This window comes from Neophocaena asiaeorientalis, unplaced genomic scaffold (assembly GCF_003031525.2).
Source record: "Neophocaena asiaeorientalis asiaeorientalis breed wild unplaced genomic scaffold, Neophocaena_asiaeorientalis_V1.1 scaffold855, whole genome shotgun sequence".
In the NCBI taxonomy this organism is placed as follows: Eukaryota; Metazoa; Chordata; class Mammalia; order Artiodactyla; family Phocoenidae; genus Neophocaena; species Neophocaena asiaeorientalis.
The window spans coordinates 401,693-422,053 of record NW_020171823.1 but is presented as its reverse complement, the minus strand read 5'-3'; the positions used below and the strand labels follow the sequence as shown (position 1 = coordinate 422,053).

The 20,361-nt window shown below is 34.8% G+C and overlaps 1 protein-coding gene across 6 annotated transcripts in view; it reads right to left on the bottom strand.

The window, feature by feature from the left end:
- Positions 1 to 20,361, bottom strand: part of LOC112396007 (lysine-specific demethylase 6A-like) — a 164,745-nt gene that overhangs the window by 10,675 nt on the left and 133,709 nt on the right. For 5 of the 6 annotated variants that reach the window (XR_003002486.1, XM_024739482.1, XM_024739489.1 and 2 more), the window contains 6 exons: positions 17,221 to 17,285; positions 17,070 to 17,144; positions 16,292 to 16,440; positions 12,003 to 12,117; positions 8,222 to 8,409; positions 5,034 to 5,175 (listed from right to left, as the gene is read on the bottom strand). Coding sequence is in view for 5 of the 6 variants with exons in the window: in XM_024739482.1 (XP_024595250.1) it covers positions 5,034 to 5,175; positions 8,222 to 8,409; positions 12,003 to 12,117; positions 16,292 to 16,440; positions 17,070 to 17,144; positions 17,221 to 17,285 (734 nt within the window). In the remaining variant the exon portion in view is untranslated. Of the gene's footprint in view, positions 1 to 5,033; positions 5,176 to 8,221; positions 8,410 to 9,066; positions 9,191 to 12,002; positions 12,118 to 16,291; positions 16,441 to 17,069; positions 17,145 to 17,220; positions 17,286 to 20,361 lie in introns of those variants that run through there. The other variant, XM_024739517.1, reaches the window with a different exon arrangement.

Below are 20,361 nucleotides of genomic sequence, written 5' to 3'. Positions count from 1 at the left end.
CCCTGCATTGGCAGGCGGATTCTCAACCACTGCACCACCAGGGAAGCCTCAAAATATGTATCTTTTTAAAACCAAAGAAAATCTGAAATCTAAAAGACATCTGGCCCAAAGAATTCAGGATAAGGACTATAACCTAGAGTATTTCCTCTGTAAAGACTTTCCTGAATTCTCTCTTGAAAGAGCCGTCCTCTATGCTCCCCCATTATACCTTAGCAACAGTTCCATTAAAGCAAAGAGCACATTTTTCAATAGCTGTGCAAAGAGTACATTGTTTCTAATAGTTAGCACCCTAAAAATTGATCACATCTTTCAAAGCATCCTGCAAAGTACCTAGGCACCCAGTTGGTTGACAATAAACACTGACTGAATTAAAGAACAGAAAGACCTATTTATACCTCAGTAGATGATACCGGTAAGTATTCCTTATTTTCTTTTTGGTTGATTTGCTATACTTAAGCATACTGTATTTAGCTACGAACCAACTATAAAGAGGTTTAAAATAGTAAACATAGTGGTAAAAATAGCATATTTAAGCATACATCTAAAAGTAGTAGTGTGAGAAATGACTATCAAGACAGGTGGAGGTGGGGGAGTGTCAAATTCTTTCAGAAATTCATGTGCTAGGCTTAAAAATGTAGATTCTCAAGAATTCTACAATTATGATGTCTTATATTTAAAATGGCTGGTCACTGGTTACCTCAACCAAGTAGTTTCAGGGATACATCAGAGTCAAAAGCCATACTGCTATGAATGGAGGAATGAAAAAGAAGCTCAAAGCTAACACACGAAATGACTCAAAGGGAAGAATTACAAGAAAGAAACTATTTAGGAATCAACACAGCACATAAAACAGGTTAAATTAATACCACCTCCTTTTGACAGGATTTGAGGACAAAAGCAATGATATGGATACAATAATTAAACAGCAAAAAATCTTCTGGGAAGACAAGAAGTACGATAAATCTTTGTTATTTAACAACATATTCTAACTGCTCTTCTGCCTCTCTCCATTCATTCTCTTATTTAGTTCCTCATTTTTCCTGTTCGTAAATACAACTACTCTTTGAAGCTCTATTCCTCATTGTTAGTTCTCTTCCTGTAAAGGTAATCATCACAAAATAGTAGGTAAAACACTCCACAGTTAGTTGGCTCCTGCTTTGCTCTCTAAAGTTATTTCCAATAGCTTTTTCTAAAATCTGTTTCCATTTTCTCAGTCTTGCTACTGCCCCACATAAAGTGATGTGTCACAATTACAAACAAAGACCTTCCTACTGAACCCATATAGGTGTTTTAAAATGCTGATTCTGCACCTAACTAGATAGGTGACCTAAGCCTGGTGTAACTGAAATAATTTTTGTTCAGCACTTAGAATAAAACTTAGTAAGATTACAAAGTACTACTGGACATCTAAAACCTACTTAATATAGAAACCCAAAGGGATATTTCATTCATTCTTTTCCCACATCAAGTTCTCTGCTCATTCCTTCTCCTATATCTTTGTGCTTCACATAAATTACCTTGCTTTTCCAAAGAAGAGCTCCCCCCAAACATCCCTGATTCTGTAAGATCCAAGATATAGAACATTAACATTTTTAAAAATTAGGATATTATTTTTTTTTTACTGAGTTGTAATTGATGTCATTGATACATTTTAAAATCTACAACTTTTAATCCACGTATTCACATGCTCTACAACTTTTGCCCTCCTACCTCCACTGTCTCTCCCCATCTTCCCTAAATGAAGACAGGAATTTGCACAGAATATTTATAAATCTTCAGGGCTCAGCCCAGTTCCATCTATTCAGCTAGTACTCAAATATTTATCTATTAAAGGAAAGACACTGCAAATAAGCATTGGTGGTGAATGAAAGTACATTTTGAGAGGTGGCTGAATGACCCTGGCCAACATTTTTTTTTTTTTGCGGTATGCAGGCCTCTCCCTGCTGTGGCCTCTCCCGTTGCGGAGCACAGGCTCCGGACGCGCAGGCTCAGCAGCCATGGCTCACGGGCCAAGCCGCTCCGCGGCATGTGGGACCTTCCCAGAATGGGGCACGAACCCGTGTCCCCGGCATCAGCAGGCGGACTCTCAACCACTGCGCCACGAGGGAATCCCCCTGGTTAACATTTTTAATCAGAGTGATAACAAAAAGAGGAACTAATTCAACATGAGACAACTAAAGTTGGAAGTAGAATTCTGAAATTATAATAAATGCAGTCAATATTCAAAATGATTCCATATTCTATAAGGAAGTATTAAAAAACTCTACAAGAAACACAGCACCAATAAGTAAATACATTCACTTAGGATATTAAATATATTTTTTTAAATGTTTAAGGAAAATATGGATGAAAACTATTTCCAGTAATTTACATAGAAGGAAACCTGAATTTGTATATTCAAGTCCAATATTAAGACAACTGCTACGACAAAGACAATGTAATTTAAAATGCCACCATAGAAAAATGGGAACATTTCCATTCATGGAAGGCAAGTCTTGGTGTCCTGCATTTTAAATACTGATAGAAACACTGACACACTGGAAGGGTTGAGAACAATGAGGGTAGAGAATGAAAATGACCGAAGTGAGAGAAGTTTTAAGTTTATGAACTAGAGATAACAAAAACACAAGATGATAATCATCTTTTCTTGCTTCCTTTTTCCTTATCTCACTATCCAATCTATGTGTAAACATCTGAAAATAGACTGCAGTATGATACTTCTTTCCAGTTCCACTGCTACAATCACAATCCAGGTTAGTCTGGATTTCTGCCAATTGACTTATAACTGTTCTCTTTAGTTCTAATTTTCCATTCTCCAATCTTTTTCCACAAATAGACAGATTCACATTTTTAAAACGTAAATCAAAATCTATCCCTCTCCTTCTTCTACACACGTAGAATTAGTACCTAAACTATTTAACAGTGCCTACATCTATAATTTCGTACCTCACCATTTTCATGAACTCATTACCACAGCTATTGCCCTCCTTCATTCTGTTACAGGCATTTCTGTCCCATAAATACACCAAAGTTGTTCTCATTTAAGACTTTCACTTTGTTTTGGGGGACTGAAATGCTTTATCCTAGCTCTTCTTTTTAGTTGTCTCCTTTTTATGATTCCAATCTAAGTATGGAAACCATACTCTCAGAAGCCACTTGAACAAAAGTGCAGCATTCTTCACCCCCTAACCAAAAAACAAACAAATTTGCAAAAATAAATTTTACTCATATTACTTAACAGTAACTTATTTATCTGTTTGGGAATCTGTCTGTCTGGCTTCACTACAGATTAAATCTCACAAAGGAAGAGATTTAGTTTTATACTCTGCAGTATCTATTTTATTGCCAAGAACAGCATCAAGCATAGTGTATGTTGTTCTGAAATACTAGTTGAATGTTATTCGTTTTGCATAAATCCTAAAATAATCTGGGGCATTGAAACAAAAAGTACATTTTGGATCAGCCTTTGAATATATTCATGAATTAGAGCTGAGGTAATGACCATACTGAAGAAGTTACCAAATGACCACCCATAAATTGTGGATTTTTAATAGGAATTACTGTTAGTTAAGAATTTGAATAACATTCTTTCAAAATTTTCTAACTTTACTTCTCAAACATTTAATAAAAACAGAATGTGTCAATAAGTAAAACAGTGCATAGGCACATTACCCTGACCCTGCAATTTCTGTCTGGATATATTGGTTAGAACAAAATTTTGAAAATAAATTTGAAATTGTTTAAAATTAGCCAGGACTATTTTTAAAGATACTGGTTTGGGAGACACTGTATATCTTTCTCTCCCATTCACAAAGTTCATGAACATAATATACAGGCCCTGAAGGGACTTAAGAACAACTAAAAAAATTACTGGTTTAACTATTTAGCCTGTAATTTCCCAAATTCATTTCAGCAGAGTTATTTTTCATTAGTGATGGAGTTGGGGGAGGAGAAGGGCAAGAAAAGCATGTAAACTGAAATCTGGAGAAGCACTAAGTGGCACTGCCTGAAAAAATGTACAAGAAGAAACATCATGGTTCCATTCCATACCACTGCAATAAAGCAAATATTGCAATAAGGCAAGTCACAATTTTCTGGTTTTGCAAAAGTTAGGTTTACTATGTATGGTAGTCTATGAAGTCTGCAATAGCAGTATATCAAAAATAACAATGCATACACCTTAATCAAAAATACTTCATTGCAAGAAAAATTGCTTATCAGCATGTGAACCTTCAGCAAGTCATAATCTTTTCACAATAGTAACATCAAAGAGCACTAATCATAGATCACTGCAGGAAATATAGTAATAAAGAAAAAATCTGAAGTATTGTGGGAATTACCAACATGAGACACAAAGAAAGTGGGCAAGTGCTCCTGAAAAGATGGTGCTGACAGACTTGTTCACAAACCCTCTATTTGTAGAAAACAATATCTGCAAAGAGCAATAAGGCAAAGAGCAATAAAATGAGGTATGACTGTATTCTAAATATACCTACAAAAGAAATGGAACAGAAACTAGGCTAATAAATCAGAAATTACTAGAATATATATATTCAAATTGTTTATCTACTAAATTTGTAATGAGTTGTTCAAGAAAATAAGGGAATGATTTAATTATGGCAGAAAATTTAAATAGTTAAAACACTATTTTAAATGCTAATTTCTTTACGAGATATTTTTATTTTAGTATCATTCTCACTCCCTGTGCTGCAGGCAGACATCAAATACTAAAACTAAAGATATCCCAGGACGTCACTTTGGTCAGAGGGTAAGGGAAAGCACAGATGTGTGAATTTACTGGTAAAGAATCATGTATCCTCTTTGTACCACAACAATCTATTTGGAAAGAAAAAATATTTTTTTACATGTGAATGCTCTTATTTTGTCAAGATATCTGAACCACTTTATCATCTGATGTCAACTGATGTAATTCTTTGGGGAAAAATAATCATTAGGAAACACTCTTCACCATATTCCCTATCCCTACCACCAACCCCACATGAGGAACTATAGCAATTTTGGAAAGTACTTACTTAATCATTTCAAAAAGCTTGGGATCTGAGACTTTGATATTTCGTGCCATATTCCAGGAGAGATGAACCATGGGTACCACTGACTTCACACTTTGCAATTTGTTCCACTCATACCGTTCTACTGCCAGTTTATACTGGCAGGCTAGGAGGAAAAAAATTTTTTTTAAGTTATAAAGCAAACTAACAACATATATGAACATAATCATTATAACCTCTCAGGTGACCATTTTAACAGCAATTCTGAAAAACTAAAAGCACTAAAAAACTATTTTATAAGTTGCAGGATACACAATTAATGCACAGAAATCTCTTGCATTCTTATACACTAATGATGAAAAATCTGAAGGAGAAATTATGGAAACACTCCCATTTATTATTGCAACAAAAAGAATAAAATACCTAAGAATAAACCTACCTAGGGAAACAAAAGACCTGTATGCAGAAAACTATAAGACACTGATGAAAGAAATTAAGATGATACCAACAGGTGGAGAGATATAACATGTTCTTGGATTGGAAGAATCAATATTGTGAAAATGACTATACTACCCAAAGCAATCTACAGAATCAATGCAATTCCTATCAAATTACCGGTAGCATTTTTTACGGAAAAAGAACAAATCATCTCAAAATTTGTATGGAGACACAAAAGACCCCAAATAGCTAAAGCAGTCTTGATGGAAAAAAAAAGAGCTGAAGGAATCAGACTCCCTGACTTCAAACTGTACTACAAAGCCACAGTAATCAAGACAATACTGTACTGGCACAAAAACAGAAACACAGGTTAATGGAACAAGATAGAAAGCCCAGAGATAAACCCATGCACCTATGGTCACCTAATCTATGACAAAGGAGAAAAAGATATACAATGGAGAAAAGACAGTCTCTTCAATAAGTGGTGCTGGGAAAACTGGACAGCTACACGTAAAAGAATGAAATTAGAACACTCCCTAACACCGTACACAAAAATAAACTCAAAATGGATTCGAGACCTAAATCTAAGACTGGACACTATAAAACTCTTAGAGGAAAACATAGGAAGAACACTCTTTGACATAAATCACAGCAAGATCTTTTTTGATGGACCTCCTAGAGTAATGCAAATAAAAACAAAAATAAACAAATGGGACCTAAACAAACTTAAAAGCTTTTGCACAGCAAAGGAAACCATAAACAAGACGAAAGACAACCCTCAGAACGGGATAAAATATTCAAAAACAAATCAACCAACAAAGGATTAATCTCCAAAATATATAAACAGCTCATGCAGCTCAATATTAAAGAAACAAACAACCCAATCCAAAAATGGGCAGAAGACCTAAATAGACATTTCTCCAAAGAAGACATACGGATGGCCAAGAAGCACATGAAAAGCTGCTCAGCATCACTAATTATTAGAGAAATGCAAATCAAAACTACAATGAGGTATCACCTCACACCAGTTAGAATGGGCATCATCAGAAAATCTACAAACAACAAAAGCTGGAGAGGGTGTGGAGGAAAGGGAACCCTCTTGCACCGCTGGTGGGAATGTAAATTGATACAGCCACTATGGAGAACAGTATGGAGGTTCCTTAAAAAACTAAAAATGGAACTACCACATGATCCAGCAATCCCATCACTGGGCATATACCCAGAGAAAACAGTAATTCAAAGAGACATGTGCCCCCAATGTTCATTGCAGCACTATTTACAATAACCAGGTCATGGAAGCAACCTAAATGCCCATCAACAGGGGAACAGATAAAGAAGATGTGGTCCATATATACAATGGAATGTTACTCAGCCATAAAAAGGAACGAAATTGAGTAATCTGTTGAGACATGGATGGATCTAGAGACTGTCATACAGAGTGAAATAAGTCAGAAAGAGAAAAACAAATATCGTATATTAACACATGTATGTGGAACCTAGAAAAATGGTACAGATGAACCAATATGCAGGGCAGAAATTGAGAAAGAGATGTAGAGAACAAATGTATGGACACCAAGGGGGGAAAACGTGGGATGGCAATGGTGGTGTGCTGAATTGAGAGATTGGGATTGACAAGTATACAGTGATGTGTATAAAACTGATGACTAAAGAACCTGCAGTATAAAAAAAGAAACAAACAAAAAAACCAAATAATACTAAACTTTCTTTGGCTTATTTGTATGGAAATATATTAATATAAATGTTTCAGACATTACATGAAATTTCTTAAAATCTTATATGTTCTGGTATAATAGTCATAATTCTAGTTATTACTTTAAAATATATATATTAGAAATAACTAAATTTCCTTGTCAATTGCATTATTATGAGCTTTCATTTTAAACCATGGTCATTTTTAAGTCTCTTGTCATTTACAGACAGTTCTGGGTGTATTCTGATGCTTTTGCAAAAATGTTCCTATTTTCATCTTCAAGGAATTCATGGAAAAGACTCTGACAAGTACAGGTTTGTGGTAACTTGACCATACTGCTGAACTGAATGAATAAGCATTTTCAGAACTCTAATGGAAAACTGATGAATTCATGAAAGTGCTAACAAAAGATCAAGATTTAAAAAAAAGGGACTGAGTGAACTAATGAGGATGATTATAATTTTTGTGACTTACTTTTTGAATAAAAAAATTTAAAAGAAGTTTTGTAAGAATTACAGTTAAAAATGATCATTAAAGAGCAGTTACTATGTGGTAAGCATTGTGCGTGGCTCTTTTCACATCTCATTAAATTCTTTGAAACCCTCATTTTTTCAGACTAAAAGAATTTCTCATTTTTCAGATTAAAAGAATGAGGCACTGAGATTTCAAAACACTTATCCAAAGTCACAAAACTAACAAGGACCAGATTTTTCATCTTACATATATTAGACAGAGTTTGACATAAGACTGTTGATGTGATATATCAGAAGAAATAAAAGTCTAAAAAATAACTATTCTGCTTTGCTTTTCCCTATAAAAGATTTCCTTTATAAAAAAGACACACAACTGTCAAAAATATCAAAAGTATATCCTCTATGACTACAAACACATACATTTGTTACTTGCTACATCCATTTCTTAAGTTGAATTTACTCTCTGTACTAACCATTCAGATTTTTCCTTGGACACAATTTTTCAATTTTTGTGAGTTATTTTCTAATAGAAAAATAATACATATTAGAATTCTTTAAAATGTAAAACCTGTCATTATTATTTATAATACCTGTAAGTGGACCAACATTCCAAGCAATATTGTTGCACCAGCCAACAGCCTGAACCCAGTGCACAGTGCCTGCATTTATCCAGACCAAATCTCCAGGTCTTTGAATAAACCTATATACAGGAACATTAGCTTCGTAAAGATCTTCAAGATTGGGCCACCAAGAACTCATTAAAAAATTCAAATTATTTCTGAAAAAAATAATAATGTTAATGGATAAAGTTTTTTTAAATGTCTCATCAAAAATGGAGAGATAATTTCAAAAGACTAAAAGATGCTCTTACTGTATACTTCATTAAAACTTTACTAACAAGAACTATATATTTCAAAACTGAGAGCTCTAGAATATAAGAAGCAGTCCTGAAAAAAATTAATAGGAGATGAAAATAGGTATACTTATTCAAAGATCTGTACCATATGCCTAAATTTACTTTTCAAAAGTATAAATGTTAAATTTTCAAGTTAAATATTAAATAAACTGATTTTTTGGTTTAATGTCAGTTTGATTTAGATATAATTCACATACAATAAAATTCACCCATTTATGAGTGTTGACAAGTGGGTAAGTACCAACACAAGACAGAATATTTTCTTTAAGATTTGGGGCACTATGATTTCAGTAGCAATTGTTCAACTGTGTCAGTAAGAAAGCAGCCATGTGTACAATACATAAACAAACAGGTGTGGCTAAGTACTAGTAAAACTTTACAAAAGAGTTGGCAGGCCGGAACAAACTAATTTTTAAATTTTCTTTCAATAAGGAATATTTTGATTTATTCCTTCTTCTTAAAGAACCTCTTTAATATCTAGGAATCTGTTAAACAGGAAATTTAGAGACTACTTCTTACCTAGAATCCTATGGCAGATGTAAGAGCAAAGATCTTCCCGCAATTCAACAATGGAAGAAGACTCCTGCCTCTTGTTTTCTCCCAGGAATTTGAGAGAAGGTCCTTGTTCTTACATGAATCAACACTACCAGCAACACCAAAGCAGGTAAACCAAATTATTAAGCTTTTATTTAAATTCTGGTTTTTTATTATTCTCCTTCATTACAGTATTAGTTTTTTTTTTTTTTTTGCGGTATGCGGGCCTCTCACTGTTGTGGCCTCTCCCGTTGTGGTGCACAGGCTCCGGACGTGCAGGCTCAGCGGCCATGGCTCACGGGCCCTGCCGCTTCGCGGTATGTGGGATCTTCTCGAACCGGGGCACAAACCCGTGTCCCCTGCATCAGCAGGCGGACTCAACCACTGCGCCACCAGGGAAGCCCACTATTAGGTATTTTAATGAAACTATGTTACCAATTTTTCTACTAGGAATACTAAGATTAACAATTTCAAATTAATTTTTTTCAATAGAAAAAATTCACGTGGTAGGACTGTTCCTTTCTGAATATCCAAAAAAAGCTTTTGCTCTATTTCTATGTTTTCTCTGAAAAAATATGACAGAGGGTGCCTTTGAGTTGTCTCTAAGAATCCACCTTCTATTCCTCCTAAAATGGAAGGATTTTCTTGAGACAAGTCTGACTGACATTGACATTTAAGGGCTAAACATTGGTTCTTTTTTGGTATAAGGTTTCAAATACTGCAAGGAAGGGGAGGGGAGAGGAGGAAGGGAAAAATGATGAAAGAAGAAAAGAAAAAAGTATAAGCACAGTACAAACCCTAGCCCTAATTCACCCAACACTGCCAACATGAAACTCTCCATAAAAATTTCTCCATAAAAATTTTAAAAACTCTCCATAAAAATAAAAAATAAAAAAATAATAAAATAAAAGAAAAAAATAATAGAAGAAAAAAAAAGAAACGAAAGCCAACCATGGCATATAGATCAAGCATTTTTTTCAAAAGGTCAAAACAGGGATTGATTTTAACGTAACATGTTATCTGGAATCATAAAATAAAGTACAGAACTTACAGACATTAGAAGCAATATCCTTCTGCAAAACAATATTAGAGTATAAAGCTGAGAGGACGGGCTTCCCTGGTGGCGCAGTGGTTGGGAGTCCGCCTGCCGATGTAGGGGACAGGGGTTCGTGCCCTGGTTCGGGAGGATCCCACATGCCGCGGAGCGGCTGCGCCCGTGAGCCGTGGCCGCTGAGCCTGCTGCTCAGCAACGGGAGAGGCCACGGCAGCGGGAGGCCCGCGTACCGCAAAAAAAAAAAAACAGATTTAAAGCTGAGAGGACAAGTGGCATTCTGCGACTTAAGATAACCTGATTATTTTTATTACTCTGGAGTTTAAACTTTGGGGATATCACCTATCTTTTCCAACTATACTTGACCTGAGGTATTTGAAAGCAAAGAAAGTTAAACCCTGAAAATAGTCAGTTTCTACTCAAAATAATAAGAATCACTATATTGTATGTGTAATAACTACCACACAATATAAGAAATAAATGCTTTCTGCAGCACAATGGAGATTTCCCATATGACAATTTTTCCCCCCTGCTTATTAAGTCACTAGTTTCCTGGTGGACAAAAGTTCAGATAGATGATTATACTATTTTCCTGGGGTGGGGTGTGGGGTGGGGGAGATAAACAAAACAAAAAGAAACAAGAAAGATTATACTGTTTTCCTGATCAATTTTAAAATTTAAGAAATTTCACCTTCCTTATCATAAGGAAAACATACATAAGACATTAAAAACTGACTATATATTGACAGTAATTAGGAGAAGTTTGGAGTATTGTTCTTGTTAACCACTATGACATACTTTTTACTAAATAAACTATGAATAAAGACCCTCTATAATGTTAAAGATTTTAGTATATGAAATACGTGTATTGATTTTAAAATAATCACACAAGAAAATTTTGAGAATTATATCCAATTTTTAATTGTTTAAGTATATGATGTATAATATACACTATAGCAGTATCATTACCAACTCTGAAAACAGCAGGTAATTTGCTTGCTACTGCACACTGATAATTTTAGGCTGAATTTACAAAGATACACAATCTTGAGTTATAAGTAAGGTGATTAATTTTGGAATTCCTGCCACTTCTAAATTCAATTATAATGAGCCTAATTTTTCTTTAAAGCACAATTTTCAAATGAATGTATCAGTTTTAAAAATTAACATAAAAAACAATTCACTCCGTAGTCTCTGAATTCGTGGCATCTTTCATTTGATATAAGAAAATGAAAGAGGGCTTCCCTGGTGGCGCAGTGGTTGGGAGTCCGCCTGCCAATGCAGGGGACACAGGTTCGTGCCCTGGTCCAGGAAGATCCCACACACCGCGGAGCGGCTGGTCCTGTGAGCCATGGCCGCTGAGCCTATGCGTCTGGAGCCTGTGCTCCGCAACAGGAGATGCCACAACAGTGAGAGGCTCGCATACCAGAAAAAAAAGAAATAAAAAGAAAAGATTTGAAATAAAATCATTTATAATAAATTGCTGAATGAAAATTAAAACTTCAGGATCAGGGCTTCCCTGGTGGCCCAGTGGTTAAGAATCTGCCTGCCAATGCAGGGGACACGGGTTCAATCCCTGATCCCTGAAGATCCCACATGCCGTGGAGCAACTAAGCCCATGAGCCACAATTACTGAAGCCCGCAGGCTTAGAGGCCCACCCTCCACAGTAGGAGAAGCCACCATAATGAGAAGGCCCCGCTCACCACCACTAGAGAAAGCCTGCGCGCAACAACGAAGACGCAATGCAGCCAAAAATAAATAAATAAGATAAATAAATTTATTTAAAAAAAATTCAAGATCAGGCTTTGTTCTTTACAATAACTGTTTTCTCGTAATTACTTTAAAAGAAAATTTAGTTCAGAAACCTACTTTTCACAGAAGTCATTCAGAACACCCCAATAATCCTCAGGAACAACAAACCATTCACAATCACCTGGACCAATATTTATATTAACAGAACAAAAGTTGTTATTTTCTTGGTGACCTGAAATGTAAAAGGAAAAAAAAAATCATTATTACACTGTAAATTCAATGAGAGAAATGTGTCTTTGAATCACTGAGTTGTTTTGAGGATTAGGTGAAAAATAAATGCTTATAAATCAATGAATAGCATATGAATAAGCAATAAATATTAGCTATTATCACTATTTCTACATCCACCTCTAAACTATCCCAACTCACAAAGAGTACAGAAAATTAATGAATGAGGTATGGTTTTCAAAATGTTAACTGGCCCCTTAGCAACTTGGAACTACAATAAACATCCCAATTTGATGCTTATAACTCTCCCACCAGAGATAGAGACGGTAATCTCTTAGAATGTGGGCTGAGAGCAAACTAAATTTTTCAGAACACATGTAAAGGCCATGTCAGAATGTAAACTGTTATAGCGCATACCATTTCTTTTACGTATCAATAAGTAAGAACAGTAACTTTACCAAACAGGAACTTAACACAATGTTTGTTTGAATTATACAGAGCAGACTAAAACATATCACAAATTTCTTCTAAGGAACTCCTTAGAGATCCATAGGATAATACTGCGGAACTAATGACATATGAACAAATGAAACACCCCAAGAACTTTTAGGCACAGAGGTAATATACTAAATTTGGCTTCTGCCCCTAGATTTTAAGTGAAAGAAGACATTTTCTATTTCCTTTGATTCATTTCATTTTCACATATTTACTTTTACAAAATATTTCAAATAGGATGAAATAATTTTCAAATACAAATGAATCTTAATAGATCTAGTCCAGCGACTTCCCTGGTGGTCCAGTGGTTAAGAATCCACCTTCCAATGCAGGGGATATGGTTCAATCCCTGGTTGGGGAACTAAGATCCCACATGCTGCATAGCAACAAAGCCTGTGTACCACAACTAGAGAAAAGCCCACGAGCCACAACAAAAGATCCTGCATCTTGCAGCTAATACCCGACGCAGTCGAAAAAAAAAAAAAATCTAGTCCAATACTATACATACATTTAAAAATCTTGAAAGGTGAAATTCTTGCCTCGTATTATGAAGTTATTAGTGACAAAGAAGGCCAAGATATTAAATCTTTTTTCAATTATTAGTATTTTGCATATTTCTTTCCACCTGACCCAAATACTGACAAAACAGTATCATGTAAAGTGAATTTCCAATAATAGCCTAGGAATAAACATTCCAACCAGTGGATTCTATGCCTGGCTGTATATCAGAATCCCTGAGGAGCTTTTAAAAAGTACTGACATCTCATCCTCAAAATGATTCAGTATTTCTTCTAAAAGCTTTCCAGCAGATTCCAATGAGCACACAAAGCGGGGCACCCTAACTCATTTACATAAAAGCAACAACCCATTTTAAAAAATAGTTGGCCACTTTACAGTGAGAATGTGGTGAAGAAGAAAGAACTATAGCTGCTGCAAGAAGAAAACAGAAAAACAAGAAAATGACATGTATCCTGTATATATCAGCATATAGCTGAACTGGCTGTTTCCTGCTAAAGTCTGGGCTAACTTCCAGAGACTGGAACTTACAAAATTACTAAGTATCTAGACTGTCACCTATGACATAAGCAATGTCAACACAAAGGGAGCAAAGATGACTTTATATTTGAGTTGAATGAAACTTTATGATTTTAAATCAGGAGATGACAAACTACAGCCTCTTGGCCAAATACCTGTGCTTATAAATAAAATTGTTGGGATGCAGATGAGTTTATTAGTTTATGCTCTGTCTACAGGTGTATTCATACTACAACATCAGAATTAAGCAGTTATAACAGAGACCTTGTGCACTCTCATAACTTCACACTGCTGGTTGGCAAACTATATACAAATTGCCTTAACACAGTTATAACTCAATATAGCATCTTAACTGGAAAGCATATCATCATACTTCAACATTTCATTTCTTTTAATTACAAGTGCATAACCATAATGTGAAGAGAAGTAAAACAAATGTCAAATGTAACACTTTTAAGGTATTTAGGAATGTGAATGATTTACTCCATTTAACAGGAAAGCACTGTACTTACCATGTAATGATGTTCTTTCTGTGCTAAAATATTACTATGTTCCTTGAAACTACCAAACGAAATGATCATTACATTATGTCTCATATGGAAACAGTGAAAGAAAAATTAGAAAACTTAAAATGCATTACATGATCATGGCAGAAATTTTCACCAAACAAACAAAAAAAAACAAAAAAAAAAACAAAACCGAGGCTGAACCAAAGTTTGTCTCTGGGCAGGCAAGCAAAACTGTTTACAGACAGCATGTTAATTAAATCATGTTTGGTTGTAGCAGTAAAAAAACATTTCTAGAGAAAATAAAATGTTTCCACATGATTAGCCTTTTGTTGACAACAGCTACTCAATGAAGATGATGGAAGTCACATATATAATCAACTAAAAAATGTAGTAAATAACTTTTGAGGGAACATCAATAATCAATTAAAAACAAAGAAAATTTCAAGCAGTTTTTCTTGAAATAATTTCAAGCAGGCCCTTCATAAGTCAACAAGTACTACTACTCAATTGGTATTGTTTACTTGAGGAGTCAATGCCAAATGTGAAGTCACTGAAGATTTTGTCTCTAAAAGTGACCTTCACAGGACCAACCGTTAAGTGAGAATATTTTCAAAGTTGCAAAAATATTCAATCAAGTACTTCTGAATTGGAATCTGCTAAGAAAAATTACAACTAATGGTAGGGAAAATATGTCTAGGAGAAAAAAGTGTACTTGGAAAATTAACAAAGTCTGTGAAAATGTTCAGGTACTAGATGCCTGTGGTTTTTCACTGTACTATTATTCACTGACTTTACGAAAATTGTGTGTGTGTGTGTGTGTGTGTGTGTGCACACCACTCTCAAAGACCTAATACCAAAGACTTAATACCAAGACTTAATACCAAATTTATGAATTTGTGACAGACACAGAAGCCAACTGTCCTTCCCCATGGCTTTGCAGTGGTGACACTGTGCTCTAATTTTTAGAGACTGGAAATTTTTTGAATGAAGCCAACTGTCAGCCACTGATAAAGGTACATTATCTCTACTGTGGGATTTAAAATTAAATAAAATGCTACATATTCTTTCCCTTAAACATTTGTTGCAAACCCTAAAGCAAGTGAAGAGAACATTTCCATATTGCAAAAGCCTTCTACCTGACCTTCAAATGAAAAAACTGCATCTGAAATGCAATTAAATAAAAAAGGAAAATGTCAAGTGAGACAAAAACAACAAAAAACCCTAACAGAATTCTGTAAATGACTGCCAACTAGTTGAATGCAGTCAATAAAATATGCACATAGATTAATAAGAATATCTGGCAGCATCTATTTACATGAAAAATATTTTTAAAGATGAAACATGTAAAAATCTCACTACATAAAGCTTTAACAGATGTATATTTGTAGCTGATTCTGATGACAGGGATATTGACTTTGAGCCCCAGTAAGGTAAAATGTTATTCCCCCTTTAGGGTTATTTGTATTTTGTCAATTATTTGTCTCAAGTTTGTCTCAACTATTAGGTATTTTGACTTTCATCAATGAACAGACATGGAAGTAAGTTTTTTCTATTTTTACATATGTATCTTCATAATATTCTCAATTTTACCTCTTGGCTTATAAAGCATAAAATACTATTTAACTTTTTAAGTTACCTGACTTCCACATTAGTTTCTGAATTACATTTTAAGAAATATAATGGGACAGTTTAGCAAATAGTAGTGCATCACAAATTTTAAGTATTTTCAGTGAAGCTTTTATTACATGTAGTATACATACTAGTTCATTATTAGTAAGAACTGTAACTGTGATGAACAAGACGTGGAAAACTGACAATCTGCAGTCAATGGAATCAAGACAAAGTCTCTCAAGTGCTTTAAGTGCCTTTACTCAATGAGCAACTTAATGTCCCCTTGCTAGGTTAAATTTTTCTGATCGTATTAATGTTTACATATAAAAAGGATAAAAGTCACACTGACAGAACAAATTAATATTCTCAGCTTTAATTACAAATTATTTTTGCCTATTAGAAAGAATTTTAAAATCCTTTTGGCTTTATTAGTTATAAACAGGAAACTGATTGCAGGTGCATCTAGCACATTTAACTAAATAACTTTTTTTTTCAACTCTACAAGGGAAGTTATTTCATAAAAATAACCTGGTGTCCGACTCCCTGGAACTTTCATGTACAGCTGAACTGTATTCATGCCCAGTACGGTATGACCGAGGTGGCTTAGAAGATTTCCTGCTGATACAACACGTACAAAAGCCGGAAGTTTAGTCAGTTCATGTAGCTGCAACTTCCACCTGAAATACAGTAACAGATTAGAAGTGTAATCCTGCAGCAAATATTTATGAGAATTAACCATGTCCTCAAAAATCTTGTGATCCAATTAGAAAACATTTAAATCTCTAAAATAATACTTTTAAGATCAAAAGAACTAGTATTTAACTTTTTCCAAAAAAAAAGTCCTAAAGCAGGTTTACTTAAAAAAAAAATCATAAAAATTTATAATAATCTTTATAAATGAAAGAAATAATTTTTATTTGTAAATCTGTAAAACTGTTTTGGCACTCTTTGGTAACAAAAATCTAAATTCATAATCTAGGGACTTCCCTTGTGGTCCAGTGGGTAACTCTGTGCTCCCAAATCAGGGGACCTGGCTTCAATCCCTGGTCAGGGAACTAGATCCCACATGCATGCCACAACTAAGAGTCCACATGCCACAACGAAGACCCAGTGAAGCCAAAATAAATAAATAATGTAACAAAAATGACTCTGTAACACTAGCATTTTTAGCTAGAACTTCTTTGTGAACACACACACACACACACACACACAGTATAACTACTGGATTAAAGAAAATATGAAAGTAGGCAGTTTCCAATCCTGCAATCCTATTTGTACTTCATGGAAATAGAACAGGAGGCCTTACTTTTTGCCATCAGAGAGGTCAATGTTAGTCCCAAATTTTATAGTTTTAAAAGGTCCTTTCCTTCTCTTTCCAGAACTTTAAAAAAAAAAAAAAATTAAATTAAATTCATGCCTTTTGGACAGAAATAGAGTGCACACTAAAATTTACTTACTTATCTGAAGATGTGGATTCATTATCTGAATATTCTTTATGTTGCATTCTTTTCTCATTTTCTTCCTATAGATTAAGCAAATACATTCACACTTAGTATTGTGCTAGACTATAGTTCCCGTTACACAACTGAATAAAAGTCATATCTACATGAGTGCTACTGGTTACGATCTGAAAACTAATTTGCTATAGGCACATTTCACCAAAAAGCAAAGTTTGTTTTTCCCTATATATACTCTCCAATAAGAATGAAATCTGCAGGTTCTTGTACTTGCCACAAATTCAAAATGATAAAAAAAAATTAAAGCAAGATTCTGTAATCTTGCTAAGTATCAAAATTACTTATGGGGCTTCCCTGGTGGTGCAGTGGTTGAAAGTCCGCCTGCCAATGCAGGGGACACGGGTTCGTGCCTCGGTCCGGGAAGATCCCACATGCCACGGAGCGGCTGGGCCCGTGAGCCATGGCCGCTGAGCCTGCGCGTCTGGAGCCTGTGCACCACAAAGGGAGAGGCCACAGCACTGAGAGGCCCGCGTACCGCAAAAAAAAAAAAATTACTTATGAATGCCAAGAATGAATGCCGAAGCACATATTCTAAACTGGCAGAAGTGTGTGTGCCTATAAAAACAACAGTTATGAGATGTATAGGGTAAGAAATTCAAGACTGTCTATTATTAACTATAGATTTCTTTTGTTATTCTGACTTTGCCTGTGGGGAGTACACAAAGAAAATTAAGGGAATATAAAGAAGTTCTTCACAGACTAAATTACTGACACAACAAATTCCATTTAAATAATAAAACACATAGCACTAGTAAGGAAATTAAATGCTGAATAAAAACGTGTTATTCTCTTGACAAAGGTGTTAATATAATTCTATGAGGAAATGGTACTATAACAACTGGAAATCCACATTTAAAAGAATGATGTTAGGCCCCTACCTTTTACCAAATAGAAAAATTAATGGATCAATGACCCAAATGTAAGAGCTACAACTATAAAACTCCTACAATAAAACATAAGAGTAAATCTGAATGACCATGTAATTAGGCAAAGATTCCTTAGCTCTGACACCAAAAGTAAAGCAACTGAAAAAAAAAAAAAAGTATTCACCTAAACTTTAAAATTCTGTACTTCAAAGGACACCATCAAGAAAAAGTGAAACGACAACTCATAGAATAGGGAAACGAATCGCAAATTAAATACTTTACAAAATGACTTTGTCAAACACGTAAGAAGCTTGGAAGTAGCCACCGCATCCTAACCACAAGTACAAACTGTGCAATCAGTAATTCTCAGATTACTTAAGAGAAGTGAGAACACATGGCAAACTGTTGCCCACAAAACTGGAGAGAGGGATAAATAATGGAAATCAAAACTAATGGGAGCAGAAACCTCCATGGATACCTATGCTGCAAATATCAGAAAAAATCCCCTTCTGAAACATACCAGGGCATTATTTTCTTCTTAGCAAGATCTGCCCTCTGGAGAAACTACTTAACCAGAGCCTAATTTCTGGAATTTTATCAGACCTGCATCACCAGAGAGGAGGGAAATACCCATCTCCAGCTCACTCTAGCCATCCAGTCTTACTCAAAGAATGGGGAAAACAAAAACCCAAAGATGAAGCACTACTGAAGTTCACAGTATAGAGGCACAGGCTCACAAAGACAGAGACCAAATCACAGGATAATAGTATATTTCCCCTACCCCAATATTTTTTATGAATAGGTTACTAAAGCTTATTTACAGCAGTTCTGTTTACACAGCACATCATGTCTGTCTTTCAACAAAAAAATTACAAGATATAATAGAAGTCAGAAAAATAGCATGAAGACACACAGCCAGCACTGGGAACAGTTTTCTGACATGGCGCAAATGCTGGAATTCTAAGACTAATAATTTTAAATTGTAGTTTATTATGCAAAGAATTCTAAATGATAAAGTAGAAATCATACTAAACACATGGGCAATGTAAGCAGGGAAATGGAAATTTTTAAAAAGAAGCAGAAAGAAACGCTAGAAGTCAAAAACATGAACAGAACTGAAGAACGCTTTTCATGGGAGTATTAAAAATGGATACAGGTAAGGAAGAAATTTGAGTTTGAGGATATCTGAAATTTCCAAATCTGAAAAAGAAAAAAAAAATTCACAACCCCCCCCCCACCCGAAGATGCAAGGACTGTAGGAAAGTTATGAAGATGTAACGTATACAAACTGGCAATGTAGAAATAGAAGAAATATATGAACAAGCAGGAATTCCGAGTGGTACAGTATTTAGAACTCAGAACTTTCACTGCTGGGGCTGCGTTCAATCCCTAGCCTAGGAACTAAGATCCTGTCTCCTGTGCAGTGCAGCAAAAATAAATAAATAAAAATAAAAAATAAGTAAATAAATAATCTCCTGCTCCGCCTCCCCAAATGAAGAGATATTAAACCACAGAACACAGAAGTTCTGAGTAAAATGAAGAAGGATAAATGTCCAAACCCTAAAGCTAGGTGTACAATACTCAAACTACAGAAAATCAAAGATATGGGAAGAGCTGAGAACTGGAGCCTGAGAAAATGAAAACATCTCATTTATACTGGATCAAACGCCAAGGATTAACATCCAACTCTTCTTTAAAAACCATGCACGCAAGAATACAGTGAAGCTGAAAAATAAAAAGAAAATCACACTAGAATTCTGTACCCTCAGAAATGACCCTTTAAGAGTAAAAGAAATGTAAAGGCTTTTTGGGTGAACAAAAATTTACAAACACTGCTGCCAGAAAAACTGCCTTTTAAGAATATTTAGTTCTTTAGAGAAGAAAAATGATACAGGTCAGAGTTTCTGATATACAAAAATAAAAGCAACCAAAAAAGGAGTAAGTGAAAGAAAATAAAAATATTTCTTATTTTTGTTTTTATAATTGATATAAATAACATGTAACACTGTATCATGTTTAGGTATATAATAAATGATTTTATATATGTATGTATTTTAAAATGATTAAAATAAGTTTAGCTTTTATTGTCTACACACACACACACACACACACACACACACACACATTTTCTTTATCTCTTCATCTGTGATGGACACTTAAGTTTCTGCCATTTTTTGGTCTTGTAACTAATGCTACAATGAACAAGGGGCAGCAG